Source organism: Myripristis murdjan, chromosome 7 (genome assembly GCF_902150065.1).
Source record: "Myripristis murdjan chromosome 7, fMyrMur1.1, whole genome shotgun sequence".
Taxonomy (NCBI): Eukaryota; Metazoa; Chordata; class Actinopteri; order Holocentriformes; family Holocentridae; genus Myripristis; species Myripristis murdjan.
Window position 1 is genome coordinate 24891485 of NC_043986.1, and position 11873 is coordinate 24903357.

General features: G+C 40.6%; 1 protein-coding gene across 3 annotated transcripts; it reads left to right on the forward strand.

The window, feature by feature from the left end:
• The first annotated feature begins 3433 nt into the window (after window positions 1-3433).
• znf217 (zinc finger protein 217) lies at window positions 3434-11189 on the forward strand. 3 transcript variants are annotated; one of them, XM_030055662.1, is made up of 6 exons: window positions 3434-3452; window positions 5689-7055; window positions 7712-7819; window positions 7954-9348; window positions 9447-9571; window positions 9692-11189. In XM_030055662.1, exons 2-5 carry the CDS (start codon window positions 5732-5734, stop codon window positions 9557-9559), a joined length of 2940 nt encoding a protein of 979 aa, XP_029911522.1. In that variant the 5' UTR covers window positions 3434-3452; window positions 5689-5731; the 3' UTR covers window positions 9560-9571; window positions 9692-11189. The 3 variants fall into 3 exon arrangements, with proteins under 3 accessions (XP_029911522.1, XP_029911521.1, XP_029911520.1); XM_030055661.1 differs by lacking the exon at window positions 3434-3452 and adding an exon at window positions 3550-3639; XM_030055660.1 differs by lacking the exon at window positions 3434-3452 and adding an exon at window positions 3578-3754.
• The last annotated feature ends 684 nt before the right edge of the window (window positions 11190-11873 follow it).

The following is an 11873-nucleotide window of genomic DNA, read 5'->3' on the forward strand; positions in this document are numbered from 1 at the left end:
CAAAAAGTGTCTGCGAGTTTATTATTGGAAAACCAAATATTGACTTAATCTTAATCTATTGTCATGCCAGTTAAAATACTGAACATTATGTGATTACACCTTCTCAAATCACTGCTGTTATGTGCAAACCGTCTCGCTCATTTTCATGTTTTCACTTTGGTTGAAGGAGTGTTCTCTACAGGTTGAGAAATATGACCTTGTGTTATTTAAAATTATAAGGGGTTTTGAAATCCTTTGACAGCGTTTTTAACATGTATGGTGGACAATGTGGAAAAAAGACATTTTTAGTTTAGTTCCTGAAAAGTAAACATTTGGGAGATACAAGAATTCCCCTTCAAACACCGAAAAAGCTCTTAAAAATTATTTAAGACAATGAAGACATGTAAATAAAATCTTGAAAAGTGCAACCATCTCAGCTGTTTTTGACCTTGGTTTTGCTATAAATACTATAATGGTATAGTATCAGAAAAAAGAGCCATTTTTTCTTTGGGAAAGAAAGGCGACAGATCCTTTCAAACATGCAACTCAAACAAAGAATCTGCACAATTCATTGTTTTTAGTGACTGATAAAATTCCAGTGATGTTCAAAATAGCTGCATATGATGAATAAACATTCTAGACTACGGGTGGGAAGACAGATTATATATTATCAGTGTCTTTCAGGAGCTACTATAGTTATAAAAGAAGCCAGGCTGTGAATCTGGAGGAGGACAATGCAGTCAGCTGCTCCTGACACGTCAAGACAAAAACAAGTCACCACAGACCGAGGGCCTCGCCCATGTGTCGATCCAATACTTACGAGGGGTGCCGGTCTGCTGAATACAAAATTATTCATTCAAGCACTCACTGTTTCAAAAGATAGATTCTTAATTTGCATAGCATGTTGTGTTTTCTGTATGATGCCCAATACACACATTTTTTGTTTATCCTTTATATAAGGTGGATGTATTAGAGCTCCACATGGCTACAAATTCTAATGCAAAATAATGTTTTTCATAAGGAAACAAAGGGAAACAATGAGCTGTGAGGATTTTGGAAAAGACTTCAAAGGAGTATAAAGTCAAAGAATAGGTCAAAGTTAATTAAATCAGTTAAAAGTAAACAACGTTTGCCCACTTGCTGTTGTCATTTAACACTGTTGAGAATGAATACTAATTACCCTCACCTAAGGCTCATCACTTCCACAGAATCAATTATAAAACTGCCATCATGTTCAAGAAATCTTTGTCTAAATGAAATGAAGGCTATGGAAAAAAAAAACTAATGCCACCTGTAGATATCACATAGAGCTATTTTGTGAGTTCATCACTGGGCCATTTCATCATCCCAAGGCATCATACTGCTGTTCCAGATTGATAGCTCTTCACAAAGCCTTTGTGGCAGCAGAACAATAGGAAATGAGCGGGAGGCCTCAGTGTGTCACATGTGCTGCCTTTGATTAACATTCGAGACTTGTTTGTGTAACAGGATCTCAGGGTGAGGCAAGAATACCAAAAACTGAATCGGAGCGATGCAGGGGGCACGAAAAAACCCAAAACGTTTTCATTTGAGGAAGCAAATGTAAGAAATTGCATCTTGCCAGGAAGACAGATTCAGGCAAATGTATAAGCAATCTGCTTATGCGGGCACTTAAGGACAGGCCTAAGTTGCAACCTATAATTTCAGAAGATGCTTAATGAAATTAAAGCACCTAAAATAAATGAATAGACCTATGTAAATAATTAAATAAATAACATCATAGCAGAAATTACACATGATCACCCTACGTAGACGTCTGGTATGAGCATAAAAGTACTTTCCTCTATTTTTTTTAAATGCTTATGACTAGTTTTATTAGTTTTTGACATGCACAATAATTACAGTCATTACTCTGTTTATGGTGAATGTATAAGTCTGTTGCCAAACCGGTAGATCCGCTTGTGCTCTCATCATGAAGTGAACACTGCATTAGTCAGACCTGTTTGGTGACAACAGCAACAAAGACAGTTTTAGGAGAATCCCAAAGGCACATAGACACCAAAGTGTGATAGTCATGTATACAAGAGGGGGGAGGCTGCATGGCAATACTCCAGCCAGATGTGGGAGATGGCTTTGGCAAATGGTGTCTTGCAGTCTTTGTTCACTGTTCCTTACCCTGGACAGCTGGGAATGGAAACTGATAGGGGTTTTCTCTATTTTCCACCCTCACCCTCTCTCTCTCTCTCTCTCTCTCTCTCTGTCTGTCTCTCTCTCTCTCTCCCTCTTAGATACTGCTGCCATTCATGGAAGAAAAGTCTCAATAATGAGAATGTACACTGGGCTCTAATGAAGAGCTGCGCTGATTAAATGCCTGCATTATGGCGGCATTTGTACTGATTAAAGCCATAATGATGTTTCTTGTGAACCACTTTTCATACAATATTGCGTAAATCCACTACACACCCATTAAAAATGTTTGAACTGCATTATATTTTGAGACGGTAGAGTTATACTGGGTAATATACCGGCTTTCATAATCACACTGTCAGTGCCTGGAGCCTGTTTGGAGGACTTTAGGGGTGGAGGAGGGGATGCTATTCAAAATTACAATGCGGGTGCTGTAAAGGTGATCAACTTCAAGGCGGTGTCCTGTGAGGTTCTTTATCAGGCTGCCACTCAACAGTAGTTAATATAGTTTACAGTGACTTAGTCTTACTTTAAAGCACCTTTTGCTTTTGCTATAAATATAATTTCACCATATTTTATTAAAGTTTTCCTGTGATTTTATAGTATTTCCAAGTAAAAATATAGGATCAAGATCAAGCATCTTATACCACCGTTTAATCTATGGGAATGGCTTATATTTGAATAGGTTATGCATGTTTATAAGTGACAATTTGGAAACACTGGAGATACGTTTGTTATAGTTTGGGGTATTTTGCATGTTTCAAACTCATCTAATGAAACAGTCTTTTTTTATTCAGGTTGTTTACTGAGCAAATGACATGTATCACGACACAACCTGCCTCAGCAAACCCTCATGTAGCCGTGGAAAGTTTGAGGTCCCCCTCCCCCCGCTCCACATGGTGCCTGATGCAGAAAGTGAACGCGTGGAAGGAGGACTACATTTGAGGAAGGTACCATGCACGAACATAGATCTCAAACGGTCCTGACGTGCACGGCGTGAAGAAGCACACCAAACTATTGAGTGAGGGGACTCCACCTATGAGTAAAGCTCAAGCCACATTTCTCATGGGCTATCCCACATCCTGTGAACTGAACACTGCCAACAAGCATACCAGTGGACTTCACCACCTCACCGACTCTATATGTTAGGCTGGGGAACTTGAGCAATTAAAACAACAAGATAACCACACTGGACAACGGCGCATGTTTTAAATAGCCAAGTTTGGTATTCCTGTTGGTAGTATTCCATCATAACACCCAGGCTACTACAGTGGATGAAATACCATAGTACACGTTTTTTATTGAAGGTATGTTAAACTCATGTGAGCTAATCATTTCTGTTATTTGTGACCACGTGACTACCCTATGGGGTTATCATGAACGCGCTCCATCTTCCCCTTGAGACTCGTTGAGAGCGCGCCTCAGAATTCAACAGCTGCACAGTGAGGAGTCGCAAACAGAACAAATATGATTCACACTCAAACAATTGAATAGGTGAGCTGTCCGCCAGCAAAGCGCTGCTGAATGAAGAAGGAACTCACTCAGACAGCGGCTTAACTCACTCTCTAGGTGTATCAGTGTTGTTTTAAATTCCGGAAATTCTCAATTGGTAGGTATTGTTGGTGAGTTTCTACAGTTTGATCGAAGTCGAGACAACAGATACCCTTGTGGCTTGCTAGCTGATAGTCAACGCTTGGTCGCTAACATTAACGTTAACGTCGTTAGAATGCCAGTGACCCTGCTTGGAGCTGACGGCAACAAGCCTCGGCGACGTTAGCATAATTACAGAAGTTTTGAAAGTGAACAAACCCTTGAGCCATAAACGCCAGCAGTCGGGTTAACGTCGCTTTACAAGTTGTCTTTAGTAACGTAGTCAGAACTTGTGTGTAGTTTAAGTGTTATTGTTAGGATTTGGATTGTCTTCCCCAGTCCGAGTTACTGTTAGGTTAATAACGTTTGCGCGAGCGTTACTGACCTTTTGTTTTTCGGTCCAAAAAAAGTAATGCGTGGGTTTTCTATTTATTATACATATACAAGAATGTAATAGCCATCCACTATTAAGTCCACGATTGGCTCGAATAACGTCAGACTAACTCATCAAGGTCGCAACATCTTTTTTTTTTTTTTTTTTAATGATCATAGCTTAACGAGACCTGTGCTTGCGTGAACAAGTGGCTAGCTAACCTACATCATTTCCCACACAAAGCGTGCATGTGCTGCTGGAAAAAAAAATCACTCGGTCATACTCGACAGTTGCCTGTGTTCACCTGGAGAAAGGTACGCTTACATTGTAATTGTAGCTGCTAAATAGAATTTTGGGATAGCAGCGTATTCAGAGGGGTCGACAGGCGATAAGAAAAGTATTTTGAATTGATTTCAGTTCATCCGCATTGTGAAACCCCCCCACAGGCTGTCAGGTTCGGGTTTTAGACTGACCTGCAACTTGACCCATATTATCTAGTTTCTCTGTTTGTCACATTTTTGTAGATGATATGAAACGGCGTAAGGCCTAAGTGCAAACAAGTTATTAGTCACAGGCTTCATACTTTTGCATGAGCCTTGAGCTTTTGAACTTGCTTGTCCAGTTACTCCACTCAAGAGCTAATCAAATGCATTTTCTCATATCCATCCCTCAAAATGTTGTGTACTCTATAAGCGAATGATCAGACTTACTCAGAAGATATGTTGCTGTTGTAAAGTCATCAGCAAGATGGTCCCAAGTTGTTGAATTGTACGAAATCTTTTTTTTTTTTTTTTTTTTTAGACAAGGACAAGAGCACAGAGATAATGCAAGTTCAGGCAAAGTATGTGTCAACAAAGCAGCCCAGGATTGTACAGCAGGGTGCCATGTTAAAAAAAAAAAAAATTGCTTTTATTTCTTCTTTGCCTTGAAAGACATTCAAATAAGAACACATCAAACTAAGCCATATTTTAAGTCTTAAACAGTGTGTTATTAGGGAAAAAACATGAAAACTTCAGTCTCCATTAGACAGCAAGCAGTGTTTATGTTCAAAACAATTTTCAGAATCCCATAAATGGTTAAAATTAGTGGTATTTTCTTGCACTTTTACACAACTGCAACATTTTGTCTGCAGCATGGCCTTGTGTACAACCAAATATAATCTTTAAATTACAGTTTATAAATAGATCAGTTTCAGTAACAGTTTGCTACCGTTTGAATTCTGATACGTTATCAACCTGTACAGAAATACTTAGAATAATTAATTTGACTAGTTGCGGTTGTGTCACTCACTGGTTGTGAAATTGATAGAGGTATACATGCTAAGAATGAAAATGCTTAAAAGCAGGCAAAACCTTGTGTTATCAGTCGCCTGTACTTAGAGGAAACGGCTTGTTTATGGCGTTGATTGCTAAAAAGACTCATTTCCTGTTTCAGTGTAAGAGAAAGCATTTCTGTGTGTTAGGTGTATTTAAAGCAGATTTTGTCTTAGCGTTAGATATTATCAATAGATCTTGGCAATTATTGAATCAGATTGGCTCTACAAAATCAAAGCTTAAAACTTCCTCCCTCATTGTTTACAGGTTCTCACTAATCCAAATCATAGTTGCTCCACCTTGGAGGACAATGCCTACTCACCCATTGCTCCCATTTGTGGAGAGCCCAGATGGACTGGGCCAAGACATTCTGATCAGTAGCAACGCAAGCATGCCAGGGCCCGGCTCAAGCCTGACGCCCCACAGCACCTCCTCAGAAAAGGTTGTGTTGCAAAGTGGAGGAAATCTGCCACTGTCTTGCATGTTCTGTGATGAGACCTTTACTCACCAGGAGGAACTAGGACCCCATGTATTAACCCAACACCCCACCACACTGTTTGAACCAGCTGTGCTTCGCGTTGAGGCAGAATTCAGGATCCCGGGAGAGAGGCCCCGTGCCAAACCGAGTACTCTCCCACTTGAAAAGGAAGAGGTGTTCAGCTGTATTGTGTGTGGCCAGGTATCACAAGATGCCAGTGAACTGGAAACCCATTTGAGGAAGCACAAGGACTACTTCACTTACTGCTGCAATGTCTGTGGACGACGTTTCAGAGAGCCTTGGTTTCTCAAAAACCACATGAAGATGCATGTAAACAAGACAGGAGCAAAGAACAAGGCCCAGCAAGACCTGGAGACTCCCGTCACAATCAATGGCATTATTCAAAACCACACTTCAGAGCCTGTAGTCACTGTTTACAAAATGTGTATGGTTTGTGGGTTTTTCTTTCCTAACCAAGACAGTTTAGTAGAGCACAGTAAAGTACACAATAGAGAGGTGGAGCCTGGCAGAGATAAAAACAAGAATGCCACTAATGAATCCCACGCCACACAAGAAACATTTCTACACAGTCTCAAACTTCGGCCTTGCTCTGACGGAAATAATTTACATCAAGAGAGATCATCCAAATGGATTGCCCAGCTAGACCCTTTCAACACATACCAGGCCTGGCAACTTGCTACAAAGGGCAAGATAGCGGTTGGACCCAATAATACTAAAGACATGGGCCAGGAAGCCAGCACAGACAACGAAGAGTGCAGCTCTGATAAGGAGGAGTTGAGTAATATTTGGGCTGAGGGCCAAGGGGACAAGGCTATGAAAGAGGTCCTTGGGAGAGAGCTTAGGTCTCGGCAGCAGACCTCGGCAGAAACCCCATCACCAGAGCCAGAACACAGGTCTCTAATGCAAAAAGATAAGGACAAGGAAAGGCCAACCACTTGCGAGGACTGTGGGAGAGCATTCAGGACCTATCACCAGTTAGTTCTTCACTCCAGGGTGCATAAAAGAGAGAGGGGAGGTGAAGAGAGTCCGACAGCCTCCATTGATGGGAAGTTGTCAAGAGCAGGTTCAGTGGACCATGCAGATGATGTTTCTGAGGAGGGCTTAGAGGATACAGTGGCAGACACCTTGGGCTCAGGTAAAGTGGGAGCAACATTACTTGTATTCTTTTCTTTCCAACAAAGTCCACAATTCCTATTTTGTTAGAAACAGACCAAATTACCCCATTTACCCCCGGCATTAACATATTTTGAACAACCAGACAGCAGTTCAGTTGCACTTATCCACATAAAAATTCAGGTTTAAATCCACCCAAAATGCATTTTAGATAGATTAAAATTCAGTTGCTTTTGTTTTGAGATGCACTGCTGCTGCAGATCAGTCACACTCAAATAGAAATGCCACGTTTGTTATCTCAGTACTTCTCCTAAAATGATAGGTCGCTTTTGAGTCAGGTAATTCACAGGAAGGGTGGTTAAACTCTACACCCACATTCAGGAAGGAGAATCTGTATATTATGAAAGGAAAGCAGTCTTGATTTCTTTTCCACTGCCAAAGACATGTTTTTGATGATTAAATATGGATCGGTCACATCCAGATAGAATTTTGATAAAAGTCGCATGAAAGGCCAGTTGTAAATGGGGTCATTGATGGAATTACTAAAAAGTGAACTTCATACAGAGTTTTTGGTTAGCAAATGCTCCCTCTGGTGTTCATTTATTATCCTTCTTTGACATATGCCTTTGATACCTATATATAGATCTTGTCATTTATTTATTTACTTATTTTTCAAAGGTGAGGATGGTTTTGAACGATCAAAAATGAAATCAAAAGAATGCGGCTACTGTGGCAAAACATTCCGGTCAAGCTATTACCTCACTGTTCATCTAAGGACTCACACAGGTATATGAAGCAATATATTGAGCTTGAATGATAAAATTGTGACTACACAAGTTAACTGAATTTCTATTTTTATAGGTCTAACTGTGCCTAAGTGACATTTAGAATAGGTTAATACTTATTTTCTTTTATTTCAGGTGAAAAACCATACAAGTGTGTGTACTGTGACTACGCAGCGGCCCAAAAGACATCGCTGAAATATCACCTCGATCGGCGTCACAAGGACAAGCCTTACCTAGAGATCCCCAGCAGACCTGTGTTTTTAGTTCCCTCTTCCAGTTACAAAGAACTTGGAAATCACAATGAAAACACTGTCCCAAATAGATCCAAACTTTGGGTTCCTGGACCCAAAATGTGTGCCAATGGAAAACCAGAGGACAGACTTGATAATATAGGAAGCGATCTTGGCAAACCACTCGTCCAAATGAAAGCTGAGTATGAGAAATTAATTGCTAAGCCTGCTTACTCCCCGACTGATGATGTGCTCATAAAATGCCCTGTACCTGTTAACCTGAAAATGGAACGAAAGGAGATAAAAGACGAGAGCTCTGAGGCCCCATTAAATCTGTCCTTAAAAGTGTCTCTTTCCATCCCTGCTTGCTCAGAGCCCAAAAATGCATTAATTCCGATTGCCTGTTCGTCCTGTGCATATAAAACTCTGTACCCAGAGGTTCTGATTATGCACAAAAAGCTGACTCATAAAGACAAGTCAGACATTACTAAAAAGAATGGCTTCAGAGGCAATCTGAAACAAAAACGTTACACTGGCTGCCCTCCTGCCCTTGAAGGGAAAGACGTCACCCCACTTCCCATGATTGACAGGAGTCATCCTCGTCGAACCAAGTCTCCAACTCCTCAGCCTTCAAAATCACAAGAGAAGACTCAACCTGCTCATCCACCTCATGCTACTAAACAGTCCCCTACCCATGTACCTCGACATGAGGCCGTCCAGGAGACCCAGCAATATAGGCCCAAGACTGATTCACACACCAGTCTGGAATCCCCCAGATTCACAGAGCTCATGAAGAAATCCAGTACCAGCAGCAAGTTTGTAATAGACAAACTTAGTCCACCAGACAGAGTGGGAATTGGTGAGAGGAGTTACCCAGTGAGGTCTGGTGTCATTTGGCCCTCAGATGCTGCTCGGCTGTGTCTGTCCAGCCGGTTTGGGAGCCTTTCCCAGAGGGATGTAGGCGAGCCCTCCAGCAAGAGATTAAAGTACTTTATACCCCCAGGCAGGGAAGCTGACACTGGAGAGAAACCTGGCTTTAGAACACCAGCAGGGGATGGATCCAGCCGGCTGCTTCTCTCGGGGAGAAGCATGAAAACCACATCACAAGGGTCATCTTCTTCAGCTGTCTCTGACACATTGGGTCCTGTGAAAAGTCCAACTCCAGCTATTGCAGGGGGCATGGACACCGAGTGGGGCATGATGAACCTCCTGCGCTCCTACGCGCCGGGTGACCTAGCATCTCTTTATCACAGCACAGCAGCAAACCCCAGCCATGGAGGACTCGCCATCCCAAGAGCAGGCATGTACTTTTGGTTAACTGGGATGACTCCCAGCAGTATATTACAGCTGTATATTTTAGCAGTTTTTGGATTTAACATTAATCCTGTCTGTTCTCAGGGAGCAGAGCAACACTCTACCCACACTTGCCCACTCTGCCCAACCTGCAGAGGAGAGACCACCCAGGCCCATTCCCCAATCCACGCTACGGAACTACTGACAAAAATACCTAAAATGGCACCAAGGTAAACTGAGCTGTTATAGATTTCCTGACCCTATCCAGAATCACAGAAGACTCACCTGTTGAAGTATACATGTTTTTACTTCTGTCATATTTGAAAAAACTTTTTTTTCTCCCTTTCTAGAGTTCAAGTGTGCTGCTACTTTTTTGGTGAACTAAACTGGAGGCTTTGTGTATGAATTAAATAAGAGAGATGTTTGTCCTTAAAAGAACATGCAGGCTTCCTCAGTTGATTTTTTTTTTTCTCAGCGCAGAAGAAAAATTGTGTTGCACAGACATTTCAGAGCTCAGGCCATCAAACTAAATCTGTCTTTAGTATTGGATAGCAAGTGCAGGTCATCTCTCATTGAAAATATTATTCACTGGTGTGCACTGTTTTTTTTTTTTTTTTTTTGGTTCCGCGCAGAACTGTTGCTAAATCTGTAGTTGAGCCTCACTGTGACCTTCAGCTATATGTCTATGAAATAACAATGACACTTGTGTGGGATAACATAAATGTCATATTGGTAGGTCTTCAGGAAATACACAATTTACAAGTAAAAACAGAAAACTTAAACTAATTTGTGAAAATATGCTGCCCTGTCCAGTTTTTGTTGTGCAGGCAGTAGTGAAGCACTATGGTTTTCCAAAGCACTGGAGGGTGTTTTTTTTTTTTTTTTTTTTTTAAATTTCTATTAAGTTTACTTGATGTCTTAGCCCAGTGGTTTACAAACAGGCCACAGCCACAAGCTCTACTCTGTATCTTAAAGTGGTCTACCTCATTTAATAAACTTGACACTGTTATTTTTGTAAAGCTACTGTAGCTATCATGTCAGCTGAACCTGTGTACTTGGTTGCATATTAACTAGAGCCAGATGTCTTGTGAGTTTGAGTAGTTTCACTGAATGGACATAGAGTATATCTTTCGAGAAGGTAGAGGTTTATATTTATAGAGTGCCTAATACAACAACTGACCAACTGCTGCTCAGGTTATCATCTGGCACATGAGTCAAAGGAAATGGTTTGGGTTGAGATGATCACAAGCCCTGACAAAAACAAGGATTTGGGGCATCCTTTATGTCCTGTTGAAAAAGCTGATGCACGTCATCTGCTTTGTCAATGCCTCAAATCCAATATGCTGTAAAATTTGTACCAAATCTTACATGGTTATGTTTGTCTGTTTACTGGTCATGCTGTACTCTTTGGACTGTACATTGGCAGCGTTCAGGATTTTGTTTATATTATGCAGGATCCTGGAAGTGACTGATTTGTTTCAAGTTGTTGCAAGTAGTCTCGACTGGTCATAAAGTGGCCCTTTTTAGATGAAAGACTATTTGGTTAAAGGAAAAAAAAAGAAAAAAAGAAGAGGTGGGGACAGCCTTGTTGATAGAATGGTTTAATACATTGTACACTGTGAAAGAGAAAATGCTTCTCAGGTCTGATATTTACAAGCTATTGGATACAATCTTTTCTGTAATTTTTTTTTTTTCCTTTTTTTTTTCGCCAGTTTGAAAAAACTTGCATTAAGTTATTTACTTTTTTGGTTCGATTTTCACATGTGTACTTAATGGAAAATTGAAGATACTATTGTTTGAGATTTGTATGACACGTTATAATAATAAAATGAGAGTCGATTTGTGGCATTATAGTCTTCGTTTATCAGTAACTCTTTAATTTCTCTTCCTTGGTGTAGTGCCAGTACAGAAATCCATTCCAGCCAGTTTGAGTGTCATTCAGTGTATTCAGTTAAGGTGTCACTGGCTTTATTTGATGACACAGACTTATCTCTGATTTGAGCTTGTCTGCCAGGTGCAGGTCACACATTTCACCAAACATACCTGAAATATTTTTTCCACCCTACACCAACATGAGTCATTTTTCAAATGCATTTGTATTGAACCATTCACTTACCCAACATGCCTCTCATATTCTTAACTGTGAGTAATACATGGTGTAACCTAAATGTGTAAAGAGTGTGTCAAGCTATAGTAGATAATGGAGAGTTTAAAGAACATTGTTTGCAATAGTAGGGTTGGGGTAAGGGTGAGCTGTCTTAGTTAGGGTGTAGAATAGACTCCCTTTCCTCAACAACAGCTGTCTTTGGCCACTAGAGGGCAGTATATACAAAGCCTAGATTGCAGCTTTCACAGACAAACTGGTTTCAAAGCCTTGCAAGCTGCATTTTAATAGATGTTGGATTTAGGTATGGTAAAGGTGAAGACTGGAATGAACTACAATGCAAAATAGAAGTGTTTCTGAGCCTTTATTGACTAACTTCTCAACCCTGACCAGTTTATGAACTATAATTCTGTAACTTAAATAAATAA